A 20,293-nucleotide genomic window follows, 5' to 3' on the forward strand; every position below is an offset into this window, starting at 1 on the left:
GGATTAGATAAAACTGCAAAGGAATTAGCAACAGAAGTGGTACCTTCCAAATCCCTCTTCTTGCTGGCCGCTTTGGCCCTGTCCTCCACTTTCTCCAGGTTGAGTAGTGCGTTTCTGCATTGAACCTGAGCACATTTTCAGGTAAGAGAGGTGGTGTGGGAATCACCTCACCACAGTAATCATTAGCAGACTCAGGTGATTGCACGCTGTACTCAACTGTGTTGTCTTCATTAGCCACAAAAGGACCTTCCATCTCAACCACCTCAATAGTCTTTTTCACACTCTCAGCATATGTTTTGCTCAAGTTGCAATTGTCAGCACTATACAACAGCCTGAGTGACCACATCTGGACTTATGGAGATATTTTTTTCATTGAATTTTGTCCCAGCAGCAAGTGCTTCTTGTTCCATGCTATGGGTCAAAAGAGTATCATGATTTGAGCTATCAGATGTAACTGAAACAGGTGATTCCGTGGGATCAGCAGCACATTGTTTTCCTAGCTAAGTCATGTCTCTCATATCATCCCTCCCTCCTGAAGAGCTCCCCACAAGATCATCAGACATATCAGATCTCTTCTGCTTTTTCACTGAAGGAGCACCCTCATCAGCGGGGCCTTATTGTGCAAGTTTTCCCTGTCTGGATCTCTCACCAGCACTTGTTCAACACTGAAAGTAAAATCATAGAAGCGATCTCCCAGGACTAAGTCAGCCACTGGGATAATCTCATCAACATCACGGCACCCCAACTTAACTCTGACAGAGTCGGTGTGATGTAAAGTAGCCATGTCAATCTCCAGTGGAACTCCTGCTAGAGATGAAACAAATGCCACGTTCCTCTCACACCTTTTATCCATTGGGATCCTACCCACCTTGACCCATGCCTTTTCAAGAATCCCTTTGGCACCATCATCATGATTCCATCTAGTAACCCTCACCACTGTTCCACATGGTTTCATGGTCATGCGATCACTATAACATGCTTTTTCAACCTCTCTAGTGTTAGGAAATTTCATCAAGAATACCCCAGGTTCCACCAACTTAGCAGAACATCTCCAGGTTTTGCCCAGGTACAAAAAGAACGCATCGTTCATCTGTTTCACAGTAGGGTTCCCTTTCAGCACAGTGATAATAACATTGCATGATCTCTCTCTAGCCTGCTCAGCTGAACAATAATCATGCACATAAAAGAAACCCTGCCCCCAAGCCTGAAAAGCGCACATAGGAGCAATGCACTCCCATGGTAAGAATTCCACACAGACAGAGGCTAGATGGCCCAACTTGCTACATCTCTCACAGAAAGCTAACAGGCAACAGATCGGAGCATGACCAGCAGATTTGCAGATGGGGCAAAGATCTCCAGAATTGGAAGGGGGCACCTGATTTTTGGCCATGGCCCTCGAGGTCGATGGAGCGGTAGGTGCCGGGGCCGGCTCTATAACTTGGTGCGAGCTCCCTCCACCTGAAGCCGCCAATCCCTTGTGCTTCTCCACCCACACGCCCCCGGAGCTAGAGCTCTGTCGCTCCGCCGCCGCCGCCTCCCATCGCGAGGCCTCGGACGTGTTGGAGATGACAACCTTGTCGATGTTGTTTTTGCTGGAGTCCCTCCGCCATGAGAAACGACCACCACCGCGGTTGAATCTGCCCGCTCCGCGGTCGAAACGCCCGCCGCCGCGGTCGAAACGACCCGCGCATCCAGCACCGAAGCCCTCCCAACGGTCGCCGCAAAATCCCTGCATCGCCTTGTCAGCCATGGGATCTGGCGAACGTGGAGGAGATGCAGCAATCTCGATGAACGACCTGCAGTCACCGCTGATTTTGCCCCGCCACCAGGAGAAGGAAGAAGGGGGATCAGATCTAGGGTTCCGCTGCGCCGCCCACAAGTGCGAGAGGGCAGCGTCTAGGTCGAGAGGGAGGTGGGATTTGGCCTTTATACTCCCCTTCGAGTTATCGCGTGGTGGTAGATGCCCAAGATCGCCGTCCACGTGGTCGACATCCGCCATTGGTGGCGCCTCCCCCACCCTGGGTCCCATGCATGGCAGATTGGGCGCGGTGTCGCGATGCCTTGTGCCGGGTACCGCAGAAACCGGCTCGTGCTTCGGCACGTTGTGCTGACCCGATTCCCCGGCGCCACGCCGTGAGTCCGCCCCGGAAACCGCCCCGGAGGGCATGCACACGATGATAGAAGGTCTAAAGGGGGTGAACTGACCGACTTGGTATTGATGCTTGCATTTTTTAGATTATTTTAGACTTTTCGGTGAGCAGAAGATGTTCCTGCCAACCAACCTGTAGTTGAATGGTTAGAGGGACAGTGGTATCCCCAGCCCACCAGGATTCAAGTACTACTGCTCGCATTATTCCTGGATTTATTTCAGAATTTCCAGCGATGCCCTTTCGGTGGGAGGAGACGTTCACGTCGACGACGAGGCGCCTACGGTGACTTCGTAAATCTCAAGATGATATGCCGGCTCAGTCTTTCAGAGGTGCTCATAGGGGTAGGGTGTGCATATGTGCGTTCATATGGGCGAGTGTATGCACGTGTATATGAGTGCTTGTGTCCGTACTGATGTTCAAAAAAGAAAATTACTATGATTTATTTTTCTATAAGCACCTCCCTAAACAAAACAAACTTGAATCAACCTTTCTTTTTTATTTCAACATTCCTTTTTTCCTTTCGAGGATTTATATCAACATTCCTTCTTTTTTGAAGTGTTATATCAACATTCCCTTTTTTAGACAATTTATATCAACATTCCTAAACACTTTGCCTCGTACAAGGCCTTACAGCCCAGAAGAGAAGACCCATCAAAGTTTCGGACGGCCCCGAATTCTGTGCTAGATGTGGCCATCCTTGTCTAAAAAAAAAGATGTGGCCATCCAGGATTGTAATTTGTCCCAAAAAAATTCTAGAAACACACCGATTTTCTGGTTATTATCTTTTCGCTCCCAATTTTTCCCCCTCTTTTTTTTTGGCAAACCCCGATTTTCCTCTCGAGCAAACACTTGACACGCCTACAATTTCCATTTTGCAACGTGCGGCAGCTTTCAAGGCCCCGTGCATGCACCGGAGCCACGCATCGACCACCGAAAGTTATCCAAAACCAGCGGCAAACCAGGACGGGAGCCAACCAAGCAGCCGCGCGACCATGAAGTGCTGGTGCACACATGCGCCCAAGGGAGCAATGGCGACGCCGCTCTCCAGCCCTTTCTCCGTCCCCACCCTCCGCGCCCCGCTCTGGCACGGCCGCCTCCACGCGCCTCTCCGAGCAAGCTCCGGCGATGACGCCGCCGCCGGGCCGGAGACGCCGGCCCCGGTCGCCACCGCCCCCGCCGCCGACGAGGAGTTCGAGAAGCGCGTCCTGCAGCTGAAGTCCCGCGTCGGGCCCAAGAAGCGGGGCAGCGCCGGGGCGCGCAAGAGGAAGGCCGCCGCCGAGTCCAACGCCGTCACGCTGCCGCCGGTGCCGCTGCGGGAGCCGCGGTCCGCCCTCGGCCTGCCCGTGGAGTTCGGCTTCACCGCCTACAGCGAGCGGCTCAACGGCCTGCTGGCCACGGTGGGCCTCACCGCGCTGCTGCTGGTGGAGCTCGGCTCCGGCAAATCCCTGGTGAAGTACCACCAGGCGCCCACGCTGTTCCTGCAGGTGTACACGATCGTCGCGGCCGGCACCGTGTACGTCAAGTACGAGAAGGAGCGGATCAGCGTCTGGCCGGCGCCGGCGCCGCCCAAGGCGCCGACGAGCGGCGAATGAGCTACTAGCTCTTCTTGGTTGATTTTGGTCTCGTCGGTAGGATGCTTCCATTTTGTAATTTATTACGTACAACCTCCTGAGTTGCCGAGCTGAGCTGTGCTGTAAAAACTGAAATTGCTTAACCACGCGAGTTCAAAAAAAAATACAGAATGTTTTCTTACAGTCGCCTGACCTTTTTTTTACTCCACTTCCAGAATTGTTTCATTTTTTTTAAGGGACACTTGTTTCATTTTACTAGGTGAGATGAGATTGAATTTCTTTCGTGGATGGAAGTTCCCCACTGTGTTGAGAAGAAACTCTGTTGAGGCTGCCGTGTGTAGCTAGCTGTTGAGATAATTTTGGGGGCATTGCTACCGAGATGTGTGATGTGTACTTGCACTTGTAGATTTTCTTTCTCGGGTCGTCTTAAACAGGAGAATTTCCACGAAATGGACAAAAGTGGAGCCAAACAACAAACCGCTGCCGTTGGTCCTCGTCCGAGACTGCGTTTGCTACGTGGACCATATTCTGCCCAACGCAGGGGACATCAATTATGTTGTGTGTCCTGCTGCGTAGTCTACTCTTATCCACAGCTCCACCACAAGAGCTGGGCATAATTTCCATGACCTGGCCCGCGCTAAACAGGCGACCAACCAATGGCACGTCGTATGCGAGCAGCGCAGCCAATGATACGCATCGTCGCAACAGAGTTTTTCCACATGGACAGATCACAGGTGGACTTGACTAACGCATCCATCATGAGAAATTCCCAGCAGCAGCTGCTGCTTACTTTTCCACTCCATAAGAAAAAGGCAATGCCAAACACACTGCGGACTTTTATTCGATGCAAATTGCCCGGTGGCGGTGCAGGTCACACCCATTAATAAACAGTAGGTAAAAAGTCTGGTCCAAAGACAGCAACAAGTCCTAATTAAACCACATCCAAACCGGGTGGGTATGCGTACCGTACCGTATCCCATCTGCTTCTCCAGACCAACAACTAGGCAAATTATAGCGAAGACAAGTCACTTTAATACAGGGCGCCCTACCAATACCGTGCAAGTAGGTAAAGCCCAGCTAGAGAGAGAAAGAGACACTTCTGCAAGTAGCTTCAGGCCATCTCTCGTTTAGTTTGAAGATTTGGCGAGAAGAAATGTCAAGCGTTTTCGCCTGCTAGCTTCAGCTTATACCAAGCAGGATCCAAAGATGCAGCCACCCGATGACGCTCATCTCATCAGTGTAACATGTGTATCACTGTAGATATTATTACGCTGCAGCATACCTCCTGAGAAAGAACGCAACAAACAAACCAATGTAGGAGAGGGGGGGGGGGGGGGGGTATGGTCAGCAAACACTCCTTGATTTGGCTAACAGAAGCGACGACGGCTGAATCAAAATGCCACTATGTATTAGTCGGTAGAAGATTCAGATTCATTCATCCATTCATTGCTAGGTCAGTACCTCCTCTTCTTCGATCTACTGTCATTCGGGTTGCCGTCACGGCACCCCCCCTGAGGGCCACGGTACCTGAAGCCATCTTCCTGCTCGCCCCTTGCTCGGTGCTCCATTCTGTTCCTGAAGCCACGGCCGTCAGGCTCCCGTGGACCGCCATCACCATCGGCAAAGTCGATGTCGCCATCGCCGTGGTACGAGAGCATCTCCTCGTCGCCGCCCATGGGGCTCCGTTCCAAGGATCGACGATACGCTCTCCTCTCCCCAAACCTCCTTCTCTCTGTAAGCTCAGCCTCTGCATGTAGCTCGGCTAGTTGAGCGGGATGTAAAGGTGGCTCAAAGGTCTCACCTTCCACACCTTGATGCATGCCACACCGCTTCATGTTCCTTTGCATACCTCTCTCGTCATGTCCTACTCGGTCGAATGGAGAACCACGGCGTCGTATGTGGCGTTGATGAGGTAAGTATGGTCTGTCACTTCTGTTTAGTGGTGGTGATCTTTGCATGGTTTCAGGGGACCGTCCCCGGTGGAAATGCACGGGGGCGCCCCTTCTTTGACCAGGTGAATGACTGCTGTCCCTGTGGATAAATGCATGATCACCTAGAGTGTGCTGTGAATGAGGATGGGGCATGAAAAACCTCTGTTCCATCATGTCATCTGGGACATCATCCATCTGCCCGTGTTCCAACAGCCTAGGGTCCATAATCTCTCTCCCAGAAAATCTGTCATGCTCCATTTCTCTCATGAGGCAGCCAGGCATCTGATGCGGTGGTGAACGCAGCCGCCTATGCTGAGTTCGGTGCAAGTGCCCGTAGTCATTTTCATGTGGCCTCCTTCTGCCAACAATAGGTTCATCTTCGAAGTCAATTTCAGACTCATCGCTCATTCTTGGACCCCTGAAGTTCCTTGGATGGCCATGATATCCACCACCACGACCACGATAACGTGGGTCCATCCTCCGTTGATTGTTCATGTCTCTGCCACCATGGAACTCTCTATTGTTCTCTCGCTCAGACTGCATGAACCTCTCCCATCTCTCATTCCTGTAAAAAAAATAAAGACAACCTTCTGTAACAAGAGTCAAGGATAAAACCAAGAAACATAAATACGCACAGGGCAAAGCCAGCCATGCTACATACAACATGACTGCGAAAACAAAAGAATAACAAGAATCATACCTATTAACATAAGCATTTGCCACATCTCGCCAATGCGACCCATTAACCTGTCCATCTTTTTCATTCTGTACAGAAGATGTCATGCAAGAGTCAGGTTTGGATTTTTCGTGTTCTGATCTTTCACCTGTCGATTTTACCTCTGTAGATTCATTATGTAGTTGACTGGTCGAAGCTCCGTCAACAAGTGAATCTTCACCCAAAACTGGATCGTTTGGCTGTAAATTAGAACCTCTAGCAATCTCTTCCTTTTCTGTCCCATGCTCACTCTTTACAGCAGCAATTTTTGTATTGTCCTCGCTACAATTAGCAGCTTGCTTACCATCAGGAGACTGACTCCTTTCAGATTTTATCACTGGGATTCTACACTTCTCGACAGTGTTATCAGATGTCTTGGGAGATTGCCTCGTAGAATCTATTTTATGGGAACCTGAAGCTCCCAAAATAGGTGATCTCGTAAGATCTGCTGAACTGGCACCTGCGGAAATCTTAACATCTTCCATGGTAATGTCAGTATTAGTCAGTGGGGAATTCTTATGAGATGTCAACAATTGTTTGTCTTTGGCTTTCCCATTAACAGAAACCTCACTTTCATGCTCCTCCTCACCTGAATGAGTGGCAATGACATCTGGCGTATTAACACGCTTCACATCATCAGTGCCCTGAATGTGAACCTTATTTGTCACGGACAAACAGTCATGATGCATATTACTATCACCTTCTTTCCGCGGCTCTGTGATTAAGTTATTAAGCTCAGTAATTTGACTATTACCCAATGACTCAACATGAGGCTTATTGGTAGTAGGCAGCTGTGAAACAGCATTATCACCATCCTCTGAAAAGTCCATTGAAGCACTTCCTTGGGACATACCATCAAGTACAGCACGGTGCAGAGAATTGAAAACCAAAGATTCAGCTGTAGGGTTGGAGGAACTTCGGGATACATCACAAGGCTTCCGGGCCACATTTTTGCGAGCACGAATCTGATTAACTGCTGGTTTACAATCAGTAGTAGCTTTAACAGGATTACAGCTTGCAGGTCCCGAAGCAGAAATGGTGGGTTGACTAGCTGGTTCACATAATCCAGCAACAGGGCTGGCAACATTACCTTCCAAATGCAGTGATTTAGCAATTAATGACTCAGACTGACCACTTACTGTTGCAATCACAGGGCTTGGGATGGCAGTTGTCACTTCTTCACGCTTGATAACTTTCTCAGTGCAAGCAACACCACACAACTTGTCAGTTTGTACAGGAACACTATCAGTCACTACCTCCAATCCATTGCGGACAGCACTACCATTTGGAAATTTTCCAGAGTACAAATCAAAGCCAGCTTTACCACACACTCGGTTTAGGTTGCCAGTTTTTTCAAATTCAGCACTACTGCTAGCCTGTCCAACACTTTGTTGGACGAACAGAGGTGCCTTTTCTACATTTTTCTGGATATGTCGCCCTGTAGGTTCTCCAGGCTCTTTCTTCACCAAATTACTGGGCATTATCTCCACATTTCCATAAACTGTTTGTGGCATGGTAGTGCGAGGATTTACATTACACGCCACAGGTTTCAGAAGCTTCTCAGCTGGTGATTTATCAGAGACTGGTGCAGGAACCTCCAGGCTGATCTTATTGGCTCTTTCAACAGGTTCAGATGTAAATATAGCATCAGGAACATTCAGACCCTTAGGCTCATCTGTGTGATTACCAGACAGAGAGAGGCTTAGCTCTGGATCAGGAGCAAGGCCTTTCCAGCTTATTCCAAGCTCGGGTCTGGTTGGTGGTTTAAGTTGCAAATCTAAGGTAACATCAGCTGCTACACTCTTATTAGGAAGTTGATATGCATGCGGCTGTTTCAGAGTATTGTCAATATTTAGACTCAGCCGACTGCTTACTGAAGAAAAGGGTGCCACTGGGGGAACCTGTGCTTTCTGATGCTGAATTGTTGTATGATGAGGTATGTTAAAGCCAGCCTGCATTGTAGGCAAACCTTCAAGTTGATCAACTGGGTCCAGTGATACATTAAGATCTAAATTAGATAGTTTTCCCAAGCTAGCGTTAGAAGAAGATTCCATGCCACTTGTTGTTTGCACATCCTTGGGAGGTCTTGCTGAAGGAAATATAGAAAACCCCTGATCTAGTTTCTCTTTCTTGACAGGGGAATTAGAGTTGATTTTGACATTCTGACGAGACGCTAACTGTAAATCCAAAGTCAGAAACTTGTGACTCTGTGATCTGGCAACGGGAGCAGCACTCCCTAGTCTACCACTCTCTCCGCGAGAGGGGATCTCGCTTGAGCCATTAAGTAGCACGCCTTTCTTCTCGTTCGTCGACGGAGTAAAAGATCTATTGGGAATATCCGATTTAGATCTATTCAAGACAGGCTCGTTGCTAAAGCCCGCCCCCAGAGCCGAGACGGACATCCCCGTCGGAGTAGATGGGGGCTTCATGGAGAGTGTCATTCCAGATGGAACTGATTTGTCGGATAAGAAAACTGGCCTTTTCTTAATGGGAACACCAGCAGCCGGCTCACCCAATCGAAGCCCAAGCGGATGACCGCAAACCTGCTCACAGAACATGCACGATTTATGTACATATAGAAATGGAAAGACGTGTATCCAAGCAACCTAGAATTAACATTCAATTTGGAAATTGCAAGTACCTCGTCCTTCTTGGCTACCGACATCTTGCTGTGTAGTAGTTAGGCAGACAATAACCTGTTTTCTCTGGTAGAAACTGAAGTCAGTCTCCCCCCAAAAAAGGCAGAAAACAATAGTAGGTACAGAAAGGCACAAGTAATGCATACCAACCGGGAATAGCCAGGCAGATGGTACGGTGGATCATACTAAGAAACTGCTACTAGCATACAGGAGAAAATTCCTTTGTCTATTTGCAACACCAAGAGTAAATTAATTCTTTAGCTTCCAAGACACGACAAGTCTTTTTCATGAGAACGAGTCAGAGAATTGGCTGGGCAGAAGGCACGGACAAATCTGCCAAGTGATAAATGGTGGACCGACGGCATGGCAAATCTACCAGGTGTTAATGATGAACTCGATGGCATACTTACTGCAAATCTACCGGTATATTCCAAGGAGAAGTAGTAATTTCTTTATGAATACTACCGATTCATAAGACAGGATGAGCACATCTCAAGATCATATATAATCATAACTCATAAAGCAATTTCACACTGGATACAAACTGTCGGCGGAAAAAGAAAGTAAAAGCGCAGCAGAATCCGGAGAACTGGGCTGCCACGCTATCGTGTTGCGCCCAAGAGGACTAACCGAAAACTGGGGCAATTCACACGGGCTTTTGCCGCTTGCGTGAGAGCGAAGCGCCCCCATTACACCACTAGGAATTCACGAATCTCACCAAGGAGAAGAGAACTACCACAAGCACTTAACCCGCAAAAGAAAACAATCGAAGTAACCGCTGAAACCCAGCGGAAGATCGATCTAGAAGGACGAATCCAATCTCACTCACAAACAACAGCAACATCTCATACCGCCGAAATAAGACGAAGAAAATACAAGCTCACTTCAAAGTTACCTGCTGATCACTCAAAGCCTCCGGAAGAGAGGCCGCCGTTCAGTGCTGCAGCAGCTAGCAGGCTGGAGAAGAAGTAGTGGTAGAAGAAGAGGAGGGTGCGTAGGCGAGGCGAGTGCGGCGGCGGGGCATTAAAAAGAGAGCGCGCAGTGTAGGCCGACGGCGACGGGGCACCCACTCAGCCTCAGCCCTCCGGAGACGAAATGAAATCCCTGGTGGCTCGCTCGCTCGCTCGCTCCTCCGCACCAGTCCCTCTCCAAGACTCCAACCAATCTCATCTGACAGAGCGAGAGGGATGGAGATCCCTTGCCTCTCCGCGCAACCAAGACGCAACCAACGCCGAATAATAATGATGATAGATGGACTATACTAGTATTTCTTTCCGCCTTTGGCTTGTTTTTTATAACCCATATCTGGGGGCGCGGGGCGGGGCGGGGCGTGGTGCGTGCCTTCCGCGAAGTTCCCGGGCCAGTCCCCGTCTGGACTCCGGTGACCTATCGTGCGGCCGTGGCGACGAGGAGGGGCGATCTCGGCCGTCCGTTGACCGGGCCAGGCCGACCTGGGCCGGGCAGTTCCTGTTGGTGACTTATTTATGCGGCCGCATTTTGTTGGTGGCACACGCGATCCAGACGGGAGAGGCGGTTTGGGTAGGGCAGGGCGACGGAGGCGCGACTGCAGCGGGATGGGACGGGTGCCGCACGGTTCGGACGTGACCACCGGTCGGTCGGTCAGTCGGGTCTACCTACGGCCATGCCCACAACGGACGAGCGGTACGAGTACTGTGCTGGGAGGCAACGGCACGTACCCACGCACCACGGGCTCGCAAATGGTGAGTAAGGGGCTGTTTGGTTTAAGACTAAGTTTGCCTAAGGTTGCCACACCTAAGGTTAGACAAGTTTGACCAATTTAGGTGGGTGTTTGGTTCAAGCCACATCTTAGACAAGCCACATTAGGGTCCCATATTACATACACTTAAAAAATGTGGCAAGATTCCCTTAGGCTTGTCAACTTGTGGCTCTCATTTTGAAAAACTAACCTTAGGCAAGTATGGTAACATTGTATGATAAAGTGTGGTATGATTAGGTGTAGAACCAAACAGCCCCTAAATGCTTTTGACCTGTCGTTGTCGAGGCGGGAGCACCGCATCGGTCGGCGTGAGCTGTGGCGCCCTCTCTGGAACATGGAACGTGGCCACCACTGGGCAGCACTGTGGAGCCTGTCGGGCGGGCCATCCGTCAGCTGCGACGGGCACACCAGGGCGTGCCTGGGCACACCAGGGCGTGCCCGTAGAAGATCGCGTTGAAAAAAGGCCACAGTGGGCGCGTCACGCACTTTGGCCCGGCCTCGCCTGCACCGTAAATTAATGACTGCTCTCTGCAAAGGAGGAGTAAAGAAATGAGCAGATAACGGCCCCCGGAGGAGAGCTGGGCCCCACCCCGTTCCGTGGTGCTCCTCCACCGAATCATCTCAATCTTTCGAGGTGGGATCGATCCCCACCCCACCGAGACGAGAACAAAGCTGTCCACCACGGCTTCTTCCACATCACAGGGCAGTGACTGGCCACGAGTCACACTCGAAAGCTCGTAAAGAAGATGCGTCACTCGCGGCAGGGACAAATGGTTGCCCGCGGGACAAACTATCCAGGCGAAAGCATCCATCCATGATGCCGTGTGCTTATTGGGCGTGGCATGTGGCTTCTTTGACCCTTTCATCGCGACTTTGCTCTCCAGCTGGCGGCTTAATTAGCTTATTGGCTTCTGTGCTGTCAAGAGAAGAAAAAAGGATTATTGGCCTCTATCTTGTTTTGTTAAGTTGTTATACGGTGCCATATGCGTCCTTCTACTTCCCTTCGTCAAAAAGAAAATGATCCTGCTCCATGCAGGCACCTACCCCCTTCGTTCGGAATTACTTGTCTCAGAAATGGATGTATCTAGAATTAAAATACGTCGAGATACATCCATTTCTGCGACGAGTAATTCCGAACGGAGGGAGTAATTGTTTGTGGGAAAATTTGTGTGTGTTGTTCAACTGCCTCGCGTTTCTTTCTTACTAAAAGAGAAAATTCTTCTTGCTTGACTGTCAACGGCCATAGTTAATACTCGACGTCCTCGTCGTCCAGTGCACATACTCTGACGAATCATTTTCCGTTTAGCGTGGCTTTAAAGAAATGTTCATGGTGTGAACGCTCGTTTATTCTGTAGCCACCGGGTATCCTCGCAACCTTTGTCAAAGAGAATAAGGGTTTTGCATTGCGGGGATGATGTGTTGACAAGCTTGACATTTGTCGACTCTTCGTCGCAGCGGGTACTAACACCATCGTTGATACGAAGAAAAAAGATGAAGATAAATTTACAATCGAGAACATGAATTTTCTAATTAAGGATCATACGATTATAACATAGTAACATAGTGAAATTTCATATCTACAAGTTTTTTTTTTGCGATGGATCTATAAGTTTTTTTTAAAGTAGGTAAAACACATATATAGACACACACACACATACATAAAAAAAATATAAGCTTAAAAAACAATAAAAAATCTCTAAAAATAGAATATAAACTTTTGAATTACTGTTAAAAATATCATTTCAAAAAAATATGAAGGGACTAAAATGCATGTATAATGTGACAGCATTACATGTATAGATTAATGTCAAAATAATTGTAATTTATAAGTTCGCTTATGTGGCAGATTTTGCATGGCTTAGTGGGGACATTCGCTTATGTGCCAGATTTTGCATGGCTTAGTGGGACGTTCGCTTATGTGGCAGATTTTGCATGGCTTAGTGGGAGAGAAGACTTAAATGCATGACCTTAATGGGACGATAAGATGGACACTTTGCATGTTGAGAGAAATGGGACCAACTTCTTAAGAATGTAAGATGTGGCACCCCCGAAGGAACGGTTCTTCACATGGCTGGTCCATCGACCATCTGATGGTGCAATGCTCATTTGCCAGACAATTTTTGGTTTCTCTTCCTTCGTGGCTTCGGACTTAGGAGCTGAACTATAAATATAAACACCAATGCAAGAGAATGTTTGTGCTTGATGTGCATTAGGTTCTCTTGTGCTAAGGCAAGGGAATTGGCTTTGATATTAATTGTGGGATTTCGCAAGCTTTGGCTAGAGAGGAACGCCAAAGTGTTCGATGGTAAGACATCGACGGTGCGGATAGTTTTATGCTTAGTGGTAGACAAGGACAAGCAATGGGTGCTTGCTAGGTGAAGAAAGCGGGCATTAGAGAGGAGTAGCTTAGTTCGACTGTGGTGGATGGCTTTGGTTACGGTCCGCTTTCTCCTTTGTGTGCCATATAAAATATTCTTTGCACTCATAGCTTGTAACTGACTCTCCTCATCCTTAATGAACATGGTATGCATTATTGGTGTTGCTTGTTCTTCAAAAGAGAAATGGTAGTGAAATATGAAAATCTTCAAGCAGTGGAAAAATAAAGTAAATTACTTTACGTTGAGCTCAAGCAAGTTACAATAATATAATGTAAAAAGGGTTTTAAGTTACAGTACGAGTATAAGGGCAGACTGGAGTTGAAACCATAAGATCTTCAAACATCATCAATGTATGGTCAAGTTAAAAAAAAGTTCTTGTGTAGCTGCATTCAATGGATTATAATAGCTCTTTCACCCAAGCATGTACATCTCTTACCATTTACTTAACCAACCTTTTTTGCTCTCCAAGCGGAGGAAATGTAAAGTAAGTTGGATACAGTATTACAAACCAACATATCTATGTGGAATCCCAAATTAATGATTTTGAACTTTTTGACGCAAACTTGTTGGGGCACATTTTATGATCATGCGTAAGGTACAGGGTACATAAGCAGACATGGATGTTTGGAATCTTTTTTCACACACATTTGGAATCTAGCGGTAGATTTCCCTGTAATCGGCCATGAGATGGTGCCTTGTGATATGTGCTGAAAATAAGGTCATTTAAGCACCAAAAGATGCATTGAAGCGTTAGGCATCAGACTACTGATAGGTAGCTTCCATCAGACTACTCATGAAACGTACGATCTGTTTAGATGATTTAACCTGGAGCGAGCGATGGCCTTGAAAAAAGGACGTGGGCCTAGGTGTTTCCAATACATTGCCATTTATTCCCAATAATTACTCCAATGCTAATAATGTGGGATTGACCTGCTTCAACTCTAAGTTGTATTTTTAGGAAGTTATTCTAGATTTTTGGAAGTAAATATTGTTAGGAAAATTATTGTAGATTTTCTGAAGCAAATATTGTCTCAATGTTTCCATCGATCAGATAATTTGCTTCCCACAATATATGAAATTCACTTCAATATAAGTTGTTTTGACTATCATGATTATACATCCTTCAACCGAAGTGGCGATGTGCCTCTAAACAAATAAACATTTGCACCCATCATAAGAAGAATTTGCTTCGATGGACAAAACATCTCAATCTGTAATCATAATATTTGTTTCTATAAGGTCAGTCGGCACAAATATTTTCATTGTTATGCCACATGCTTCCAACTTGCTTTCTCTTTGCTTCCGTAAACCTTGACGATGTAGCCAAGCCCCCTCCTACGCAGGCCTCCAACTTGCTTCCATGTAACATCCCAATTTTCAAATTGGATGTTATTCATTAGGTCATCATATACATCCATGATTTGTGCATTTTTGAATTGGTTTTATTTGGAGTTTTGATCCTAGAAACCTTAAGCAACTCAAGGACCAATTGAGAGTGTTGGAGGTTTTCACAAAAAAAAAATCCATTTTTGAATTTTTCAAAATTGGTAAATTGGATCAAAGTGGTTTTATTCAAATTATTTTTCCAATTATTTCAATTTAAATAAATGAGAGAAGATAATATGACTTCTTCAAAACAACTAGGAAATGTTCGAAATCTACTCTTGAATAAAAGTATATTTTATTTAGATTTTTTATCTAAAATTTTATTCGGTTAAATTTGGGAAAAATGTGCATTTAGCCTAGAGAAATGTTCACTCTGTCCTAAATATTAGGAGAGGACGGTGAAAATTATTTCTGGAATTTTAGGATTTTTATTTTATTTTATTTTGGACTTTTTTTCAGCGGCGAAATTATTAAAAAAAATCTCCACCGAAACTGGGCCGGCCCAGCCACCACCGCCTCGTCCCCATCCCCGGGACGGACTCCCGCTCGTCGCCGCCGCCGAGTCCAGCTCGGACTCTACCACTACCACCGCCTTGCCCCCTCCCCAAGCCACCGCCTTCCCCGCCTCCTTTAAAAGCCGGCCCGACCCCCCTCCTCTCCTCATCGAAGCAGCAGCAGCCGCCGCAAGCCGCAACCGCCGCCGCCTCGCCGCCGACGCCGCCGCACTCCGCCGCCGCGTAGCCGGACCGCCGTAGCCACCGCCCCACCCCGCCGTCGCCGCAGAAGCCGCCGGAGCCGCCGCAACCGCCGCCGCCGTCGGATGTCGCCGATTTTTCCGGTGTAAACCCTAGATCGGTTTTCTTCGGTTTTTCCCGGTTCGATCGGTTTATTTTTTTAGTATTAGGTTAGTTTATTTAGCGAACGTTCGTCCGTTAGTTCTCGGTAGCGAATGATTTTCATTAGATTAGGTTCTGCAGCGAACGTTCGTTCGTTAAATTTTTTTCTTTTAATTTTATTTTCGGCCAGGGACCTATGCACGATTAGTTTTCTTACAGATTAGTCCTTGATCTTTAAACCCTCACAACTTTTTGCTCGCTTATCCAAATCCAACGAAACCAACGCCAAATTCTTCGTCTTGAACCCCTCTGTTCAATAAACAACTTGAACATGATTTTGAAAATTTAAAATTTTGTTTCAATCAGATTTGATTTTGAACTTCTTTTGATCGTAGTTTGAGGTTCGTAATTCCGATTTGATCGATTCTTTTTGCAAATCGAAGTTCTTCACGTGATCTTTCTGTTTAGATCTTTTAGCTGGTTTTTCCTTTGCATCTTATGCTTGAGTGCTTATATATGCTATTGTTTGTTCACGATAGAGTATCCGGAGTGCGAGGCTTGCTACTACGAATCTCTAGGGTTTTCCAATCGTTAGCAAGGCAAGTAACACTTTGATCATATCCCTTTATTACCCAGTTTTTATGCATTAGTTTCAACCCACAAACATTGCATGAGCAGGATTGGTAACATGTGTATTTTGGGAAGTAGTTGCTGAGGTAGGAACCTATTGTCCTTTATCAACCCTGGGAATATACGTTATGCTCATATTGCTTGCTATGCTCGTAGACGTGGATTGGTATGTGAGATTCATGAAACTTGTGAGAGTAATTTTAATTAAGGGTAACTCAAGGTGGCTACTTTAATACACATCTGGGTGGATTGGTTGCGGGCACCTGGAGCGATCCAGCGATGTCCTAGGATATCCCGGAGTACCCGTGTGATCATCCTATGGAATGCCACCCAAGCTCAAAGGGATCATAAGATTATTCATGCTAGAAACTTTTGTGTGCATCCACAAGCCATTATGGGCTCTGGCATAGTTGAGTATGTTGTGTGACCTCTTTCAGTGGTAGGCTAGCAGATGTAGGGGAAGTAGGTGGTGCTGTCTACCCAGAGTAAAGAGTTAATGCTTCGGAAAGACGATGTCTCGATCATCCGTTTCTCAAACACCATGTACTGCGAGAAATTCAACGGAGGAGATCGAGTCTTGTGGGGAAAAGTGCGCAAACCTCTGCGGAGTGTACAAACTAATCATGATTAGTCGTGTCCCCGGTTATGGACATCTTGAGTATCTGGTACTTGAATTATTGATTTGATCTCATCACTTTACTTAATGAATTTGATGGGTTATAGTTATTACTTTGGGATTGAGTTGGAGGAACCTTCTCATTAATGACATAAACTTGGTAGTTAAAATAATCTATTCCTTTGTTGTAGGGAAAAATTGGCTTTATGCAAATGATAAACATTAGAGCCTCCACCAGCCATATATGCATGTAGTGATAGCTATTATTTTTTCATTGTTCTATAGTGTTAGCTTGCCAGCATATTCCATGTGTTGACCTACACGGCTGCAACTATCATGTTGCAGAATTTTCAGATGAAGAGTAAGGTGCGCTAGGCCGTTGTCGTGCACTCATTTTTTGCCGTGGAGTTGGATGTACTCATTTTATCTTCGATGCTTCCGCAGTTATCTTATTTAGATGGCCTTCGGCCATATTATTGTAATAAGTACTCTTTTTGAGACACTCGATGTAATAAGTGTGTGATTGAACTCTGTTATAAATCCTCGAGTACTGTGTGTGTCAGCAATACCGATCCAGGGATGACACTTAAGCACAGAGACTATGGTCCATTGGGATCAGGTCGCTCCAAGATGGTATCAGAGCACACACTGACTGTAGGACGCAACCACTAGGAAAAGCCACAGGATACTCTTCTCTACTCATTTCTAACTCTTCTCCATTTCTTCTCTATAGATGGCGGACCCAAGGAACAAGTTCACACAACCAGATGACGACACCCCTTTCGGACGACACTTGAAGGAAGTCACTAGGTACATGAACATCGGCATACTAAGCTTCACCGGAACCTTCGCCGCCATTTTACCAGAAGAGGAGTGCTGGAGATTCAAGTTCATGTTCCAAGAAGGACTTTTGCACAAATTACCGAGCCCATCGAGTTTTCCTTTGATGCACCAACCTGGAGTTTAGGAAAGAGCATGGCCGCCCACATCGCCATTGGACGCATAGGCGAGGTGTACAACAAGGATCTTAAGGACACCATCTACCAGATATGTGGACGCCGAGATGAGCAATGGGAGATGATTTGCACCAGGAAGGATAAATCTATTGCAGCATACATACAGGAGTTGAATCAGCACATTCATTGTTATGAGAACCAGATGTGCGCCAACATGATAGACACGAAGAAGGTGATGACCCGGAACATGGAGCTGGAGGAAGAACTGAAAGCTACGCGCGATGGATATGAAGAGGAAATTGCCGTACTACTGGAGAAGAATGAAGACCTGAAGAAGAAGCTAGGAATATTCATGGGTGATCCCGAACCCGAAGTGGACATCCGTTCTGAAGACTACATCATACTAGACGACACAGACTCTGACCCCGATGGCGATGATGAAGACAATGATGATTATTAAGACGAAGCTGGAGCAGATATTATGGAGTCTTCCACTGATCAAAATTTCTAGTCGACCACCATATTACCATTAGAGTTCTTCCATGTAGATAGTAATAGTCCGCGAGATTTTTGTAATGGTAGTTTAGATCGATTGTATGAATCTTGTTTGAGATTGAGTGGTGTGGAATGAATATGTTTGTCTCATGTGCATATGGGTAGTGAAATATCTCTTTAGACCCTACTCTATTCTGTTCTCACCCCTCTAAACCTATCAGATGCCTCTGAGACGTGACACCGGATTCGTTTTCCCGCCGGAGCTCACTCAGTTTATCCAACAGCAGAATGCCTTGATGCAGTTGCTAGTCCAGAACCAAGGCAACAAAACAACAACCCACCGCCACCACCACCAGTTGACAACTTAGCCTGTTTTCTAAGGTTGAATCCGTCGGTGTTCTCTAGTAGCACCGAGCCAATTGTTGCTGATGACTGGCTCCGCAAGATTGGATGGGAGCTGACCATCGCAGGTTGCACAAATGCTGAGAAGGTGCGCTTTGCCGCACATCAACTGGATGGACCTGCAGCCTCATGGTCGGAGAACTACATCGCTACTTCCCCCATGGCCAATGCTACTTGGGATTAGTTTCAACAATCCTTCCGCACTGCACACGTCTCAGCTAGAGCTATGAGTATGAAGAAGCGTGAGTTCTGCAACTTACGCCAAGGGAATCGTACCGTGGCGCAGTACGTGGATGAGTTCAGCAAGTTAGCACACTACGCCCTAGATGATGTGGCCACAGATGCCGCGAAGCAGGAGAAGTTTCTTCAGGGACTGAATGATGAGCTGAGTATGCAGTTGATGGTGGCAACATTCACCAACTATCAGGAGCTGGTAGACAGGGCCCTCATGATTGAAAGCAAGCAGCAGCAGATAGAGAGCCGCAAACAGAAGTATGGATAGGGGAAGTACAACTCTGGAGCTCAGCAGAAGCCTCGCTATACCCCATACTCGGGAGGACACACTCATAACTAGGGAGGACATAACCATGGAGGCCATTCCCACAATGGAGGAAATTCACACAACCACAGTGGCCCTAAGAATGGCAATGGGAGTGGAGGAAACAACAATCAGAACCGTCCCAACCCCACTACACCCGCTAAGAAAGATCTGAGTCACATTACTTGTTTCAAATGCGGGAAGACTGGACACTATGCCACCGAGTGTCCTGAAGCAAAGAATGGTAATGGTAATGGAAGCTCGGGAAAGAAGCCAAACCCCTTTACCAGAGGTCAAGTGAACCACATCAACGTGGAGGAAGTTGAAGAGCAGCCTGACGCAGTTATTGGTAAGTTTTTGATTAAGTCATTTACAGCCCTTGTTCTTTTTGACACTGGTGCATCGCATTCATACATATCAAGGGGATTTGTGGATAGGTTTGAGCTGGAAACCTTAGCCCTTAGGTCGCCCATGTTAGTAAGCTCGCCAGGAGCGGAATATATGGCTAGCCGATGGTGTTGTCAGTTGCCATTGACCATAGGTAAGCACGTTTTTCCCTCATACCTCATTATCTTGGAATCACAAGGATTGGATATAATACTAGGCATGGATTGGCTATCAAAGTATGGAGAAAACATCGATTGTGCTAGTAAGTCAATTCTTCTCACCACCCCAGAAGGGAAATGGATCAAGTATGTATCCAGGCATGCGCCAAGGAGGACTCAAGTAAATTCACTCTCGGGGGTAGTTCAAGAGGAAGTGCCAGTTGTGAAGGATTTCCCCGATGTATTCCTGGAGGAATTACCAGGCATGCCACCAGACCGAGACATAGAGTTTTTGATCGAATTGTTGCCAGGCACCAGACCAATATCGAAGAGACCATATCGGATGCCCGCAAATGATCTGGAGGAAATTAAGAAGCGTATTAAGGAGTTATTGGAGAAAGGTTATATTCGACAAAGTTCATCACCGTGGGAGCCCTAGTGCTCTTAGTTGAGAAGAAGGATGGATCCTTGAGAATGGTTGTTGATTATCGTGCACTGAACGAGGTGACGATCAAGAACAAACACCCACTACCGATGATCAATGATTTATTTGACCAGCTGCAGGGAGCTAAAGTATTCTCCAAGATCGATCTTCGATCAGGATACCACCAGCTGAAGATCCGAGAGTAGGATATACCTAAGACAACTTTTACCACAAGGTATGGGCTATATGAGTACACGGTCATGTCTTTTGGTTTGACTAACGCCCCTGCCTACTTTATGAGCATGATGAATAAGGTATTCATGGAGTTCTTGGATAAGTTTGT

General features: G+C 46.8%; 2 protein-coding genes across 5 annotated transcripts; one reads left to right on the forward strand and one right to left on the reverse strand.

Annotated features, from left to right (window-relative positions):
• The first annotated feature begins 2,965 nt into the window (after positions 1-2,965).
• On the forward strand, positions 2,966-3,904 carry LOC109762023 (uncharacterized). The gene has a single exon (XM_020320833.4). The coding sequence runs from the start codon at positions 3,056-3,058 to the stop codon at positions 3,740-3,742; it is 687 nt and encodes a 228-aa protein (XP_020176422.3). The 5' UTR covers positions 2,966-3,055; the 3' UTR covers positions 3,743-3,904.
• Positions 3,905-4,556: 652 nt separating this feature from the next.
• LOC109762021 (uncharacterized) lies at positions 4,557-10,311 on the reverse strand. 4 transcript variants are annotated; one of them, XM_020320832.3, is made up of 5 exons: positions 9,902-10,311; positions 9,009-9,072; positions 6,490-8,910; positions 6,353-6,417; positions 4,557-6,217 (listed from the first exon to the last, which is right to left on the reverse strand). In XM_020320832.3, exons 2-5 carry the CDS (start codon positions 9,030-9,032, stop codon positions 5,176-5,178), a joined length of 3,552 nt encoding a protein of 1,183 aa, XP_020176421.1. In that variant the 5' UTR covers positions 9,033-9,072; positions 9,902-10,311; the 3' UTR covers positions 4,557-5,175. The 4 variants fall into 4 exon arrangements, with proteins under 4 accessions (XP_020176421.1, XP_073352828.1, XP_020176419.1 ...); XM_073496727.1 differs by having other exon boundaries at positions 9,009-9,063; positions 9,902-10,266; XM_020320830.3 differs by having other exon boundaries at positions 6,353-8,910.
• Positions 10,312-20,293: the final 9,982 nt, after the last annotated feature.

This window comes from Aegilops tauschii, chromosome 4 (assembly GCF_002575655.3).
Source record: "Aegilops tauschii subsp. strangulata cultivar AL8/78 chromosome 4, Aet v6.0, whole genome shotgun sequence".
Classification (NCBI taxonomy): Eukaryota; Viridiplantae; Streptophyta; class Magnoliopsida; order Poales; family Poaceae; genus Aegilops; species Aegilops tauschii.